At 43.5% G+C, this 16,633-nt stretch overlaps 1 protein-coding gene across 6 annotated transcripts in view; it reads left to right on the plus strand.

Annotated features, from left to right (window-relative positions):
* Rbm33 (RNA binding motif protein 33) overlaps positions 1 to 16,633 on the plus strand; it is a 77,980-nt gene that overhangs the window by 39,812 nt on the left and 21,535 nt on the right. For all 6 annotated transcript variants that reach the window (XM_048340523.1, XM_048340524.1, XM_048340526.1 and 3 more), the window contains 4 exons: positions 188 to 470; positions 3,556 to 3,614; positions 15,656 to 15,788; positions 16,128 to 16,471. In XM_048340523.1, the coding sequence (XP_048196480.1) occupies positions 188 to 470; positions 3,556 to 3,614; positions 15,656 to 15,788; positions 16,128 to 16,471 (819 nt within the window). The remainder of the gene's footprint in view (positions 1 to 187; positions 471 to 3,555; positions 3,615 to 15,655; positions 15,789 to 16,127; positions 16,472 to 16,633) is intronic.

Consider the following 16,633-nt stretch of genomic DNA (forward strand, 5'->3'; position numbering starts at 1 on the left):
GAGTGACGACCTTGGTCAAGATGCATTGTTCACACACACTGTGACGAGTTGGATTGAAATCCCTTTGTGTAGCTACTTAAGGATGAAAATGTTGGCATTGTCAGCTCATAATGCACCGGCATTCCTTTCCTTTGCTTCTGAGGGTCGACGTCTGAATTTTTCTTGTTTTGTGTTTTGTGTTTCGTAGGCTCACTCTCCAAGGTTAATTCCTCCTCCACAGCCACAGCCGCCGCCGCCCCCGCCCCCACCTCAGCAGCAGCCAATCAGAAGTCTGTTCCAGCAGCAGCAGCTCCAGCCCCTGCTCCCCCTGCAGCACCCCCACCACCCCTCCCCACCACAGGGTGTGCACATGCCCCCACCCATGGAGGCTCCGAGGATGATGCTGGCCCCACCCCCTGTGACCCCACAGCAGCCCAAAAACATCCACATCAACCCGCACTTCAAAGGCACCGTGGTGACCCCTGTGCAAGGTACGTGTCCTGTCCAGTGGCTTGAGCCTCGAGGCTTCGAGGGCTGCACAGGAGCCCTTGGTGCTGTCTCTCTTCAGGCTCAGGTTCATGAGGAGCCTTGTTGCCTTGCCTGCCTCCCTTCACTTAGCCGCATTTACCCTTGCTGTCTTGCTTTGGGGTTGAGAGGAGAGTGAGCGCGCTCTCAGGCCGAAGCACCCTTCTAGAGGTAATGCTTGGGATGCCTCACGGGGAGAGTGTGGCCAGTGCCGCATGTCTCTGTCCCCTAGTTCCTATCCACTGGTGCAGAGCAACCTGGCTGTCTTTCACTTATTATTATGACCTGATAACTGCTGGTGTTACCATGATGGAAATGGGGCACTGGAGCCAGAGGCTGTTGAGAAAGCGCCTCTGAAGCACAGCTGCCCTGGAGCCCAGCCCCCCTGGAGCACAGCTACATATCTGGCCCTGCTGGTCCTGGTGCTTCATTCAGCAGGGCTCTTTGAGCAGAAGCTTTCTTCAGGCCTCTGCTTCCTCAGAGCTTGGCAGTCCACATAAGGGAGTGTAATAGGAGTGCTCATGGGTGGTACTAGATGCAGGGGGGTATGAGAGGAGAAGGAAAGGAGGTGGGTCAGGGACTTCACTGAACAGGAGAAATCAAAGGAAGCCAGGAAGGTAGTGAGATGGCCCTTCAGGCAAGAAGGTCACAGGTTTAGGGATGAGCACTAGTCGGGGACTTGTTCTTGTGTGAATAATTTAAAAGAGACCACTGAATGCGGTCTTATCATATTGGAGCTGTCCTCGGGTCTTGGCTTGTACTGAGGAATGATACAACCTGGTTTTTGTCTGAAAGGGTCCATTTTACTGCTGTAAGGCTTTAGGGGAGCAGGGTGAAAGAGGGCATTTAGTTGGGAAGTGGCTGTAGGAGTCAAGGGAGCAGAGGAGAGACCCATGCTGGCATGGCAGTAGTAAGAGCGAGAGGTGGCAGGTCTGCTAGTGGATTGGCTAAGCACATGGAGGAGTGGTATTGTCATTACCTGAGCTGGGGGAGGTGGGAGTTCTCTTCAGGACCTGTTAAACCAGCCACTGCACCCAGATGTGGAGGAAGTTGCTGATGTGTGAGTTCAGATTTGGGGCCTTGGCTAAAGTGCATATTGGGGCATCGCCAGCACGTGGTAGATCTGGGGTTCTGGAGGGGAGGGTGTTGATTGGTTGGGAAGCTTGAGGCACTTTGCATGAGGGGAGATTCTGGTGGAGGTTCCAGGCAGGAGGATAGGACTGAGGAAGTGAGTGCCAGGTGGGTAGGCAGGCTGCTGCCTATGCTCACTTGGTGGAAGGAAGGTCTTGGCCAGTGAAGATGGGGGCCCAGAGCAGGAGGGCAGTGTGTGGACAGGTCTAATAGTGTGGTCCCCAATAAAGCTATTGGTGGTTGGCACAAGAAAGTGATTTACTTGAGGGGAGGGTCTTTATTTCAGATGGGGAGAATACACTCTTGGAGATAAGAGCTGGTATTTAAGTAGGTGAAATGAAAAACATCTTGACAGGCAGTATGCTGAGGAAGGTCCGAGCAGGGACACTCAGTGCATGCAGCAGACGGCTGCACGGGGGTCAGTGGGTGGGGATGTCTTCGATAAGTTCTTTGGATGGCCTTACTTTTCCCAGTCAAGTGGGAGTAGGACGTGGAGAGGTCTGAGAGGGAAGTATTGTGGTGGCCTTTCCGGACTGTGACAGTAGTGAGAATGGGTAGCATCTCTCCCACTGCCTTCACCTCCAAAGCAGTGTAGGGGGGCCGGGTTCATAGATCACGATAAATGATGGTCTGGTCTGGTGGGGAGGAGGTGGTGAAGAGGGGGAAATGGTTCAGGCTGGTCCCGGAGAAGGAGAGCTAGAGGAGAGAAGGCAGTGTAGGAAAGTGAGCTGGAGAAAGGATGGTGGTCAAAGGACTACAGCCTGAGAGTCAGGGTACTAGAGGTGGTGGCAGCAGTGCAGGAGCCCAACTAGGTGGCACAGGAGTGTCAGGGCTGGGGTTGAGAGCAGCCCACCCTTGGTGAGAAGGCTGTGGAAGAAGAGGCGCTCTCAGGAAAGCCAGCTTTCTGTCAGAGTATGAAGGGGAAGGGCCTGGGGCTGGTACCCAGCACGGCTATGGTCACCTTGCACTTCCAGCAGGTGCAGCAGAGAAAGAAACGTCAGAGGTTGGGAGCAGCCTCTGACTGCTCCCGAGTTGACAGGCACAGGAGTCTTGGGGCACTGTGGCACTGACAGGCTGGCACTGAATGCAGAAGTTAGGATCCCTCTTGAGAGCATCTGGGTTGCCATCAGAGGACCAGGCCTGTTTATCCCTGGCCACTCAGCCGGACTGAGATACAGGGTGAGCTCCGCCTGTCTTCCTGCCTGCGTAGGGGGAGGAGAGCTTTTCAAAATCAAGATGGCGGAAGGGCATATTTTAAAGAGTAGAGCCCCAGCTAAATCTCATTTCTTTCCCTGTTGTGGGATGCCTTGATAAAAATGACTTGATTCTTTTTTCTTCTTGTAGGTTGGTGAGTTCTGCTTGTTTGAAAACAAAAAGTCAAACTATATCTTAGTATCACAGCTAGTTTTGACCCTCCTTTGCATGGGGGTAGTGAACCTTTTATCCAGTTTCCAGCGTGTGCTGTATTTTCTGACTCTGCTTTCCTTCCTCTCTACCTCTCTCTCCCCCTTTTCTCTTCCTCCTCCTTTCCCTCTCTTCCTCCTCCTTTCCCTCTACTCTCTCCCAGGATTCTAGAGAATTAAAATTTGTATATGATTTTAGGAAATGTACCTGGAGCTTGATTGCTTGTAGAGCCTGGATACAAGTTTGGAAAATAAACTAAGTTGTTTATTTTAGAGGAATTAATTTTATCTTTTGTTGCAAAATGTTTTAATTGTAAGCAGTAATTTTCTATTAAAATTTAAGCTTAGGTGTGTGCTATTATGTACCCCCAAATAATTATTTTCTCTCCTCCTTTTACGGAGTTATTAAAAATACTGAGTTCTTAGGTGTGATTCTGTGCGTGTTTGTACTTTGCCATCCTTTCCAATAGGTGTGGACATGCAGTGATCTGATTGTAATGCAGGTGTTTTCTTGCAGTGCCCTTGCTGCCAGTTCCGAGCCAGCCGAGGCCTGCCGTGGGACCCCAGAGATTCCCAGTGAGTAGCAGCTGCTCCTTCTGCTCTAATGAGGAGAACATACATTCACTAGGAGATATTACTAATACTGCACAGGCAGGGGCCCCGCCAAACACAGTTGTAAGGATGGTAAATATTGACAGGAATCTCTGCAGTGAAATGTTTGTTAAATCCTTAAAGTCAATGGGTTTTTGAGAGTGGAGTTAATTTTGTTTAACTGTAAAATTATTGATCAGGATCATCTGTGGAGTACCTTTCACCTTAAAGAACATCAATTCTGATTTGTTATTGCCCGTCGTTAAGTGGTACAGGAAGGCTCTTGCCTTAGGAGAAGGTAGGGTATGTGTGTGTGCAGACGTGACAGATTATGTGTGTCAGTTGTAGGGAGTAAAAATGAGGTTCCCTACTTTTCTTGTAAAAGAACCTCCAGAGTCTTAATGAGCAATTTGTCTTACGTTTCCAATGAAAGTGTCCACTTCAAATGAGATTGAAAATGAAGCCCATATTCATCTATATCTAGAAGAAAAATATCCTTTATGTCGTTTAAATACATACATGTGGATTTTTGTTTGATTTGTAGTCTGAGTTTATGGTTTTTATTACAGTAGTGAGCACATGTTCTCTTTAAAACACATTGTGGGGGAAAAGTGGACATTTATATGTAAAGCAGAGTTAATTTAGGTTAAATAGTTTGATTTTCATGAAATATATAAATGGCCCATTTGGTTGACTAACTCTGAGTAGGTAACATATTGGATTTACCAAACTGGTTTAAATGGACAATCTACAGGTATGATTATTCCAGTAATTATTCAGAAATATGCTCAGTATTGGATTTAAGATCCTGAGCATTCTTTAGATGCTTTCTTGATTTGTAGCTATTATTTGTAATTATGATATGGTTTCCAAACCTGTTTCTTATTGGTCTTATTAAACTACTTAGTTTTTGTTTTGTAGAGATTACTTGTTACGGGCTGGGAATATGGCCTAGTGGCAAGAGTGCTTGCCTCATATACATGAAGCCCTGGGTTCAACTCCCCAGCACCACATAAATAGAAAATGGCCAGAGGTGGCGCTGTGGCTCAAGTGGCAGAGTGCTAACCTTGAGCAAAAATAAGCCAGGGACAGTGCTCAGGCCCTGAGTCCAAGGCCCAGGACTGGGAAAAAAAAAAAAAAAAAAAAAGATTACTTGTTACTTTCAGTTGCTACTTAATAAGTACCAGTCCTATTCAGGGCATTTGTTTAGCAGACGTGATTGTAATGGGGTCTGAGCCGGGGAATGTAATATGGAGGTCAGATCTGGCCAGCGCCAACACTGGCTGTGGAGGGGCATCAGATTAACTCCATCTCAGATTAGTTAAAGAGGGCAGAGGCTGACTCCATCTTTGCTAGGATCTCCCCTGCCCTATCCAGGGAAGTTTCCCTTCGCTGTGATAAGATTGTGTAAACTGCTTGACCCCCTGAGGTGTGGAACGCTCAAGGTTAAACCTGTGCCCTTCCAGGAGTAGGTGAATCTACCTGCATCATGTGACCCCACCAAATCCGTGTGCCAACTCTAACTAGAATGATAGGTTGGTTCACACAGTTGCTATGAGGCAGATTGTAACTCCATTGCCACCTGCGTGTGACCTGGCATGCTCTGTAAGTGTTGTCACCTCATTGGCCACCTGTGTGTGGCAGGCTTGACCATGTGGTATTTGCCTTTATAACCCAGCCCCGGCGTGGCCCTGGGCACGCAGTCCCAGCTCCTGAGTCTGGGCTGCGGCCCTGGCCTGCCAGCCTGCTTTTTACAGTCTTGGTTCTAGCTCCCGAGTCTGGGCCATGACCCTGGCCGGTCAGTATACTTTTTACTTCCCCAATAAATCCATCTTTTTACTTGAGACTGTTTGAGTGATGGACTCTTAGAGGAATGGAGGATCTTCCCCCCCCCCCCCCCGACCCCATTACATTGTGGTCCCCTCCTTGGAGAGATCCCATTACAACGATAATATGACACTTTAGATGATTTTAGACTTTAGAAATTCCTTTTCATGAAGTAGTTGATCCATGTGGTGCCAACATTTTAAGTACCAGCATTTTAAGTACTTATCATTTAGGGTTATGAACATTTGTGGTAAACTTATTATTAGGCTTGTTTGCATGTTTTATTTGCATCATAAGAATAACATTTTATATAGAAAAGCATTTGCAGTTTTCAGGATAAATGTAGAACAATATAATTCAATGTTTTTTATTAAAGTGTTTTGCAGTATAAATGAATCACTTGGAGTTTTCAGATAATCTTATAAGCATGAGTTTAACACACAGCTCAACTGAGGGGTGGGCTAGGGGAGACTAGGAGTACACTTTTTGTGACACTTTGGATAGGACAGTATCTATGCTTAGAACAAGGAGAATTCACTTAAAGGGGCCTAAACTGAGGAAACAGAAGATCACAACAAGCCTTGGTTTGTTCAGTTGTCAATTGGATGAAAATTAGCACAAAGACTTCCAAACTCACTGTTGTTTCATGTCCCAAGGAAACAGATTCAGGTCCAGATTGCCAGGGGTAACTTCGCAATTGTTTATGATAGGGAAGAGGAGTGGGGCAGTGATTCATACATAGTCAGATTCTGTGTTTGTTTCTATTTGAATTTTGTTTTCCAAATGTTCTTTGTTTTATGCGCTTATAGTCTAGTTACTCTTTTCCACAAAGGTTTTGTCATAAATATGAAATTAGTAAGCCTATTGCTTAATGACTCATAGTAACTCATAATTCATGTGTTGTCTTCCAAGCTGTAATTTTTTAAGTTCACTTTACTAACATCACTAAAATGTCAGTTATTTTGACTATTTCGAAATTTTGAGAACTTTTTCTGTCCAATTGCTATTTTATGGGTAAATTCCAAGATCTGCATTGAAATACTCTTGACCTATGGTGTTTTAAAATTGATTTAGGCCTTTGGCTTTCACATTGGTTATGTGAGCAATGCTGCTATTTTAGTTAACTAGTTAAACACCACCTCATTTGGCTCTTGAATAATATCTTAGTGCTCTTTGCTTAAATGAAGAATGAAAATTGTGTGCTTAAATCGGTCTTCTTAGCAGTTGTATTATTACTTGTCTTGAGCCAGCAGAGGAAGTTGGTGTGCACACTTGCTCTGCATGGCAGTGCAACACGGAGTCGGCTGCGCTGCACCGCGCTGTATCAGGTGCTCGTGATTGAGCCTTGTTGGACGTGTCCTGAATGCCATTTCATGCAAATCGTGTCTGAGAAGACTGCTGCATCAAATCACATTTCGTTCTGATTGTAGCTCTTGCAGATGAGAAACCAGACTTTATTCTCTCCAGGAAAGAAAGTCTTGCTTTTGAATGCTTACTGTTTTTACAACATGCTGGCGATGACTTGTAATTATTAGCACTTAAGGTAGGGCAGAATGATGGACATTTTCTCTTATCAAATCTACGAGTAGTAGCAGGAGAATGTGGTAGGAGATCCTTCCAGCTGTCAAACGCTGTCAGGCTTGCAAGGAGAGAGTGCAGCTTAAAATGCAGGTGACATGATACCCAACATCCTGCACTTGCTCCAGAGTTTCTGATTAATCATGATTACCATACATTATCATACCATCAAATTCAATCATATCAATGAATTCCCATCAGTGGCAGCAGCAGGAGCAGCTAAACACAAGGGGCAACAGCCATTAAAGAAGGGGGTTTGTCAGATTCAGTGACTCTTCACTTGCCTGGTGGCTCCTGGGTATGGGTGGTGTGGTGAGAAGGGCTAGCAGCAGTCATTGAAGTCTTGTAAAACTGGTTTCTACTGTTGGTACCATGTACCATTAGCTACTCTGCAAAGGTGTAAGAGACTTACAAACTAATTTTTGGCTAACTACTATTTTGTTACCTTAGTAGCAACACACACCATCATAAATAAAACCTCTTTAGATTATATGATGCTGTAGAAATAGATTTGAACCTTGAAATACAGTTTGCCAGCATGCAGTTTAATGAGTAAGACTGTTAATGTCAGACAGTACCACAGAATTTTAAACTCTGGTGTTGGGAGTATAGTTCCCCAACAGGCTGCATCGATAGGTGTGTGGTTTGTTTTTTTTCCTTTCCCCCTTTTTCCCCTCCTTTCCTATGAGGCAGGCACTTTACTGCTTGAGTCATACCTCCATCGCTGTTCTGTGTTAGTTATTTTTCAAATAGTTCTTAGGCTTTGCCTAGGGCCAGACTCAAGACTATAGTCCTCCTACTGATTACTGATGAGGGCTACCATGTCCACTTGTTTTTGTTGTTGAGATGTGATCTCCATAACTTTTTTCCTGGGTTGACAGCAGACTTTGATCCTCCTGATCTCTAACTCCCAATAAATGCACTTTTTAAGATGAACTTTGAAAGAGGTCCTGAAAGTATCTAAATCCAATGCTTCCAAAAGTTTACAATTTTTTTCACTTTTCTTGGTATACCATCCTGTGAACTTTACTAAACTGCTTACTATTGTATAATTGCTATAGTGGTTATAGAGGACAGTTCTGTCAACAAAAGATTCTGTTGTTGCTCTCACCCAGGCCTTGGTTCACCCTGTTGGTTCAGTTGTACTATAGTTTTTGGATATAAATGGAATCTTGCAGGTGTTGTATTTGCAGTTGGGCTTTTTCTACGCAGCATATTCCAAGACTAATCTGTTTTGTAATGTAATTGCTGTGTGGTATTCCAGGATATCGTGGTACCAGAGCTTGTTCATCCGTTCCTAAGAGAGTGGCTAGAAACATTGGTGTGAACATCGGTTGTCAACAAGAACCTGTAGGTGGGGACTGTGGACTTAACACAGACTGTTGACTCTCTCTTGCTGCTGACATCACAGCTTTCCTTTTTTTTTTTTTTTTTTTTTTTGGTGCCAACTGGGACTTGAATTGAAGGCCTGGGCGCTCAAGACTGGTATTTTACTACTTGAGCAACTCCTCTGCTTCCAGCTTTTTGGCGGTTAATTGGAGATATGAGTCTCACAGACTTTCTTGCCTAGGAGATCCTCAAATCTCAGTCTCCTGAGTAGCTAGGATTACAAGTGTGAGCCATTAGCACCTGGCTGCTTTGCTTTTTAATAGTTTTGTTGTGTTTTGTTGGTTGTGGGGCTTGAACCAGGGCCTAGACACTGTCCTTGAGCTCTTTTGCTCTATCACTTTGAGCCATAGCACCACATCTTGTTTTCTGATGGTTAATTGGAGCTAAGAGTCTCACGGACTTTCCTGCCTGCTCTGCCTTCAAACCTCGAGCCTCAGATCTTAGCCTCCTGAGTAGCCACTGGTGTCCAGCTAGGTTTTCTTTCTTGTTTTTATTTAAATGAGGAAATATAGTCTCCTTAGAACACATATCGTTGAAGATTAAGGATAAGTAAAACATTTATTGAATAATTATTGAATTTTGCTTAGAGCAAACCTTTGCCTGTGAAGCGGAGGTATCTTATTTTCTCCATCTTACAGATTGGAAAGATTAGTCTTAGAAGAATGAATGGCTTAAGTTCACTTATCTGTCCTGATAGGATTGGAACCAGGGCTGTCTACATCTTAATTCTTAGGCTGTACCTGCTCTCTAGATAAAAATGTACTCTTTAATAAGCTGAGTTTTAAAGACAGTCTCCATGAAGTCGCCTCATAACACTGAAAGCCTGACTGTCCCAGGTGCGGAGTGGGCATTCACTCAGCTAGGGTGCAGGGCCTGGCAGGTGCAGTGGTGTGGGAGGAGCTTGGAGAGAACCTGCCTAGGCCTTCTCTTCTGAAAGAATGGAGGAGTTCTTGATAGGCTTGGCCAGAGAACAAAAAGTGTTTCCATTTGTAGTGTGTGCTTTGGTTTCCTTGTTTAAACCAGTAGCATTGTTTTAATAAATCCATGTAGTGTTTTCTTCTCCTATAGTCTGAAGCCTGTTACTTGGCTTTGACTGTGCACTTCTCCTAAGTGGTTAGCGAGTGTGTGCAAATACAAAAATACCTTCTAGGAAAATGAATGTAGGTATTTAAACAAGGCACAATCCAAAAGAAAAAAGTCTATGGAGAATACTGAGATAAGAGGATTAACACATTGTATGATAGAGGGCTGCAGTTTTAATTATGTCAGGGTCACTGGTGGTCTTTATTCTTTGAGTTTAACCCATTTAATCAGAGTTAACTGAGAGGTGTTCTTAAGTGTCAATTGGTTTCTTATGTAGTTCTTTGCATTTTAAGTGAGATTAATAAATGAAAATATGTTATATAGGAAGGTTATAATTTATTGAAAGATTCATGAAATTTCAAAGACATTGTTAAGGTATTTAATTAGTCTTATTAAAACATACCAACTGACCTTTTAAGGAAGCTGATAAGTCACATAATAGCTGTTGGAGCCTTTTTGTTCTCAGCTTTATACGATTAACTTTGTGTTAAGCAATTTATGCAAAGTTGCCATCTCTTTTTTGTAACCAAATTATCAGTTCTTCCTGAGCAGGATTAATATAGATAACATCATGTAATTAACAAGAGATGCAAAAAAAGTGAAAATACAATTTGTGTAAGAATTATAGGAAAGAGAATGGTAATTTCTTACCTTGGATTTTTAAAGGGATATAAAGAAAAGGAAAACAGCAATGATTTGAAAGGATTAAAGTAAGCAGTCTTTTCTTTCAAAAGATAAAATTACAGTACTCAAAATTTTGTTAAGTGACATAGTCACGGCTCACTAACAGTCTTAAAATAATTTCTGCATTTGTTAAAGGAAATTGATAATTCATTATCCTTTATACCCAGGAGACAATAGAAATTACTAAAGGAGTGAACATGAAATCTTAGAACCCTGGTTTCTTGAAGTCAGATGTATCCCAGCCAAAGTACTGTGCTAAGATGGAAAGAGCAATTCATAAGCCATGATAAACCCTTAGAATCTGGTTCACTTAGAATCTAGACTTCTCCAACCACGGGAAAGTGGCTATTTAATCTGGTTCTTGGCTGTTTATGTCAAGTTTGGCATTGGGGCAATAGCCCCAATGAATGGGCTTGTGACAGAACTTAAGGTGACTTGAGAATGAAAGATTTTCTTTTTCTGCATAAGAACGAGAAGGTTCTGGCTAGTCCGGCAGTTCTGTGTTGTTTGAGGACCCATATGTAGTTTCTTTTTCTGTCTAACCATCAACGGAGTGCACTTGGAGAGGCAGAAGGTACATGCTAGCCAAGGCATGCACCCGAGGGTTCAGTGAGCCAGCATAGATTCCCTGCGCCATTTGGAGACCACCAGGATCCCAGGCTTGGAGTGACTGTAACTGGGCGAAGACTTAGAGCAGTGGAAACAAATCTCAGATGGAAATTTGGTCACCTCGGTTATTCAAGGGCTCCAGGGAAGCAGGAAAGGGATAGAGCAGGTCTCTAATACAGTTTGGGGTAAGTTGTGAACTTTTTCCCAGTCTTTGGGGTGAGCCCTGGCATTTAAGTCTTCAGAGTCTTGAGCCTGAGGTGGCATGGCATGCTTCTCTCTCCTACTATGTCGGGCATTCCTTGGAGGAGCAGTACTCATAAGTCAGGATAGCCTTTGCAGCATCTAAGGTGTGGCTCTGTGACCTAGATGGCCCACAAATGTCCTGTCCACGAGTATTCATTGGCACAGACTAATCTCATAGCTTGGGAACCTCCGGCACCGCATAATGCCTTTTTTTTCTGCTAACTTATATCCATGGATATTAGCCACTTGGGAAAATTCAGAAAATTTTACATACTAAATGGGTAGCTCTGCCGTTGTTCAGACTTACTTCCTCCTGTTTGCCAATCTGTATTTACATTTAGGACTTGACCCTGTAAAATGCTCTGGTGATGTTATGTGGGGTATGAGGAGTTAGTGCTAAATACCATCTTTTGAGGGAAAGGAGTTTCCTGACAGGAACTTGACTTTGTTCTGCAGTAGAGCTGGGGAGGCTGGCTGGATATAGGCATTACTATCACTCTTGTTCTCAGTAAACTGAGGACCTGACAAAATCTGCCCATTCCCAGGGCTACGGCTGGGAGGTGGCGGGGCTGGAGGATAGCAGCCGGGGCTCTGCCCCTTCATTCTCTGGAACAGGTGCTGCTCTCTCAGATGCGCTCCTTTGCAGGTGCGTCTACAAGTTAGAATAGAGTTCTTCCCGGCCATTGCCCAGGTTATCATGTTTTACTGAGCAGATGAGAGAATTGGAAGGCTTTGTTATAAATCATAAGGCAACCCCTGTCAATACCCATTTAGATAGTACAATGGAGAACCTAGTAAAGGAAAAGGAAGTTTGAGGAAGAGATAAAAATCATTATAGCAGGGATGAGAATGTGGCTTAGTGGTAGAGTCCTTGCCTTGCATGCATGAAGCCCCTAGGTTCAATTCCCCAGCACCACGTAAACAGAAAAAGCTGGAAGTAGTGCTGTGGCTCAAGTGGTTGCCTGGAGCAAAAAGAAGCCAGGGACAGTGCTCAGGCCCCGAGTCCAAGCCCCAGGACTGGCAAAAAGATAAATAAATAAAAAATTAGAACAGTAACATCCCCAAAGGGCCTGATTTGAGATCCCAATGTATTTTCTGTGTAATACACAAAAGTGTCTTTAGATGTTTTGAGTATTTAATGCTGGGCAAAGGTGATTTAGCTTGTAATCCTAGCTACTCAGGAAGCTGAGATCTGGAGTATCCAGGATTGAAGCCAGCCAGTCAGAAAAATCTATGAGACTCCAAAATAACCAGCAGAAAGCAGGTCTGGAAGCATAGCCAAGTAAAACTCCAACTCTGAGCAAAAGCCAAGCAACCTTGAGGCCCTGAGTTCAAATAAACACACAAGCAAAACAAACAAAAGGACAACCTTACAAATATATGACAGTTTTCAGGGGACCTGATAATGATTAGAGACCCAGGAAGTAATGTATACCTATTTTTGCAGGCAGTTTCAATGTTTATTGCACTATTCACGTTCCTTGAGTTTCTTTTGTGAGGAAAGGACGTAGAGAGTTAAGCAAAGAGTACTTTAATTTGATCTTAACCTTTGGCAGAGATAGAAATAAAAATGTAACAGACCTTCCACTTAGGGCAGAGTGGGACCAGTCTGTTTTCCTAGTTACATTTTGCCTTATGTGTAGTGAGGAAACCTCTTCGCTGAGGACTTGACATTGGCTGTCTGATGGAGAGGGGGAAGTGAGGGGGAAGAGGAGATCAGAACTGTTGAGCTGACACTTGAAGCTCTGTCCTGCAGTCATGTAGTTCCACCAATACAGATTTCACACCAAACCAACATCCTTCTAGATCCCTTGAGTCTGCTTTTAAGTAGAAACAAATCTGGTTTCATATGAAATCATGAAGGCCGGGTAGGTTAGGACCTCCTTCTACTTGTTGTAATCATGAGCAAAACCAAGGGAATCAAGAGTAACCAGCAGTCCCTGTCTTTTCTGAGAGCTGAGCCCAGCAGAGAAGAGCCAGCTCCAGGCGACCTCATCTCCTGTAACTGACAAAACGCCTGGCATGCCCTGCAGTGACTCCTCCAGAATTGTGTAATTACATGGAGCTCTACCCCCAGCCCATTGCGGTCGGGTGGTCCTGCACAGGCAGTTCCTTGAAGGTAGCGCTCACTTACCACCACATTAAAGATTGGAAAGGCTTCCAGATGGGAGTTAGTTTTCCTATAAGTACTGATTTTTCATTAAAAGAGTCTAGATGTCCCTTACCTATTACAGATACTAGCTTGTTTCCCAGGACTGGGGTATTGCCCTTTGAAGCTACTCAGTACGAGAACAAGTTTGTGCTGTTGTTTCACAGTCTCATTTTTGAATGTGCCTTACTGGTTTCTTTTGTATTGGTCTGTTTGAATCCCTCCGTTGGGCCCTCTCTCTCCAGGAAGTCAAGTTCAGTGCATCCTCACAGAACTTAGGAGGACAGCCAGCCTAGCCACTCAGTTAAGGGTTTAACTCAGGGCCAGAGTTGATCATTTGCTTGGGTTGGAGGCCACGCAATTAGTCTGACTTTTCCACAAATGAGAGAGTGATACTACAAGAAACATTTAAATGTTTTTTAAAAATAATGCTGAATCTTTGATTGCTGATTTGTTATCCAGGAAGTGCTAATGACTATTGAAAAATGGACATGGTGGCTTCTGTTTAGAGTCCTGGCACTCAGTACTTGAGAGGGCAAGGGACAGGGATGTTACACATCTTATATTTTAACTAACTTCATATAAAGTGTAAAAATATTTTCAGAAGATAGCATTGTGGTCCTGGAAGAAAATAGGCAAGTCATTGGAACATCTCATGGAACTTATTCCTAACCCGTGTTGTCAGAAGTAAGTTTTTGAGAACCAGGCATGGTGGTACACACATACAATTCCAGCTATGCAGGAGATAGAGGCAGGGGGAATCACGTGTTCATGGCCACCTTAGGCAGAGGTAGGAAACCCTGTTGCAATAAAATGAAAAAGGGTGGGCAAAGCCTACATTGAGAGTGCAGTTCAAGTAGCTGAGCACTTCATGTAGAAGGCCCTAGGCTCAGTCTCCAGAACTGTCACAGAAAAAAGAAAAATAATTTTTTCCATCATCTTACCAAAGTAAAGATAACAAGAAGATGACCATATCAAAACACCAGAGCCATGAAGTCCCAAATCAACACTGTTGTTAAACATGTACATATTTATTAAAAAACCTTTCTAGTGGTACATAGGATATATTGCATGTGTGCTCAATTATAAATCTTCCATTCTTCAGTAGCATCTGCTACTCTGGTTTTGTCTTAATTGACATCCTTACAGCTGCAAGAGTTTGACCTTTGGGATTCTCTGTTCCCCACTCTTCATTAAGTTCCAAGTACTTACGTTCAGATTATCTGTGGTTGTGCCTAATTTTTTTTGTATTATTTTGGGTATTATGTAGGCTTGTAGCTTATGGAGTGTTTGTTTTGTAGTGTTCTTAATACCTCCAGCAGAGTTGGCTTTTAACGGAGGCAAATGGCATGTGCAATCTGAAAAGGCACTCCCAGTGTACAGAATGTGTGGTCCTATTAAATGACAGACAAGCACTAGCGTTTGAAGTTTATGAGGAACTAGTGTGCCTTTTAAAGTGGGGGAATACTAGCATAGTTTCAAGGATGACATTCAACGAAAATGAAATGATTATTTTGGTTGTGGCTAATAGTTCTTTCAGGAGCAATGCTTCTTTAGATATTGCTTCTTAGGGAAATATGGTGGTTTAAAAATTTCATGAGGAAAAAAAAAATTCGTGAGGGGGCTGGGAATTTGGCTTAGTGGTAGAGTGCTCGCCTAGCATGCATGAGCCCTGGGTTCAATTCCTCAGCACCACATAAATAGAAAAGGTCAGAAGTGGCGCTGTGACTTAAGTGGTGTGATAGAGTACTGGATTTGAGCCAAAGAAGCTCAGGGACAGTGCCTAGGCCCTGAGTTCAAGCCCTAGGACTGGCAAAAACAAAAACAAAACAAAAATCATAACTGGTTAAAGACCAACTAGAAAGTGAAGCAGTTTTGCTTTGTCTTTATACAGTTCTGCTGCAAATGTGTAATAATTGAAAACTTTTCATCTGTGACATTTATTTTATCTGACTGTAATACTTGTAATTTGACTTCTTAAACATTCACATTTTTCTGTCATAGTACAAACTGAATTTTTTGGAAGTAAAGTAGCTTCAGGTACTACAGCATAGCTGTAGCTATGCTTTTGTTAAATAGATAACGAAGAATAGCATCTTTGAGAAGATACGTCATGAATGTCCAAAGTGGACAATTAATTTATTGTATTAGTAGAAAAGAAGGTCAGTAACTTTATAGATTTCAATAAACTGTAAAATAATAACTTCCCTGGTGCTCTGCTAATATTAACACTTATGCATTTTTATTTTTGACTATCATTATAGCAGAATCACTTTGCAAGATGTTTATATGTGCACATATATATGTGTGTGTATATATATATATATGTATATGTAGAGTGGGCTTATGAAGGGGGGGTTGTCCATATTGATATGGGGGATAACTTGGGATTGTATACATGTCTGAAAAATAACAGGTTATTCTGTTTTTGTCCTGGTTTTTTTTTTTTTTTAATATTCTTTAGGGCCCCCCAGAATTTCCACAGCATACACCTGGACCTGTGCCCAACAGTTTCAGCCAGCCCCCACGACTTCCTCTGCAGGACCAGTGGAGAGCCCCACCCCCACCCCAGGATCGAGACCCTTTCTTCTTGGGAGGTACGCAGAGAAGGATGACTGGACAGGGTGGCGTGCAGATGCTGTGTTAGATGAGTGTACTCCCAGCTAGAGATGCAGGGCTTGTTCTCTAGTGGTTCTGCCCATCTGACACTAACATTGGACAGTGTTGGTATCTGAAATGTGAGTCTCCCAGAGGAGAGATTGTTCACAGAAACTGATCTTCAAAGCAATCTAGAAATAAGAGGTAAAATCTAAAATTGTTTCTAAGTATGCACTGCCAGTATTTCTAAATATTGTTCACAGTAAGACACTTTGAAAACTTGTCTTAACAAAGATGTGATCTTTCTAATTTGCATTTAATGCTCTTTTATTGTCCAGTTTCAGGTGAACCAAGGTTCCCCAGTCATCTTTTCTTGGAACAGCGAAGTCCTCCTCCACCGCCACCTCCCCCCACACTGCTGAACAGCAGTCACCCCGTTCCTGCTCAGAACCCCTTACCATTCACTCAGCCGGGACCAGCATTTAATCAGCAAGGACAGCAGCCAGTGTTCCCGAGAGAAAGGCCCGTAAGGCCCGCCTTGCAGCCCCCAGGGCCAGTGGGGGTCCTGCACTTCAGCCAGCCAGGGTCAGCAGCCTCTCGGCCTTTCATTCCTCCTAGACAGCCGTTCCTGCCCAGCCCTGGACAGCCCTTCCTGCCCTCTCATGCGCAGCCCAGCCTGCAGGTGTGTAACACAAGCGTGGTGCTGAGGTTTGGGGTCACATGACATTGGAATTTGAGGTTTTCACTCCACTGCAGAAGATTTGATTATCTCCCTAATACTAGGAGAGATGGAAGAAATGATTTTCATATGGGGGAAAGTGAAAAACGTCACTATTAGGGTTTA

Source organism: Perognathus longimembris, chromosome 2 (assembly GCF_023159225.1).
Source record: "Perognathus longimembris pacificus isolate PPM17 chromosome 2, ASM2315922v1, whole genome shotgun sequence".
NCBI classification, from domain to species: Eukaryota; Metazoa; Chordata; class Mammalia; order Rodentia; family Heteromyidae; genus Perognathus; species Perognathus longimembris.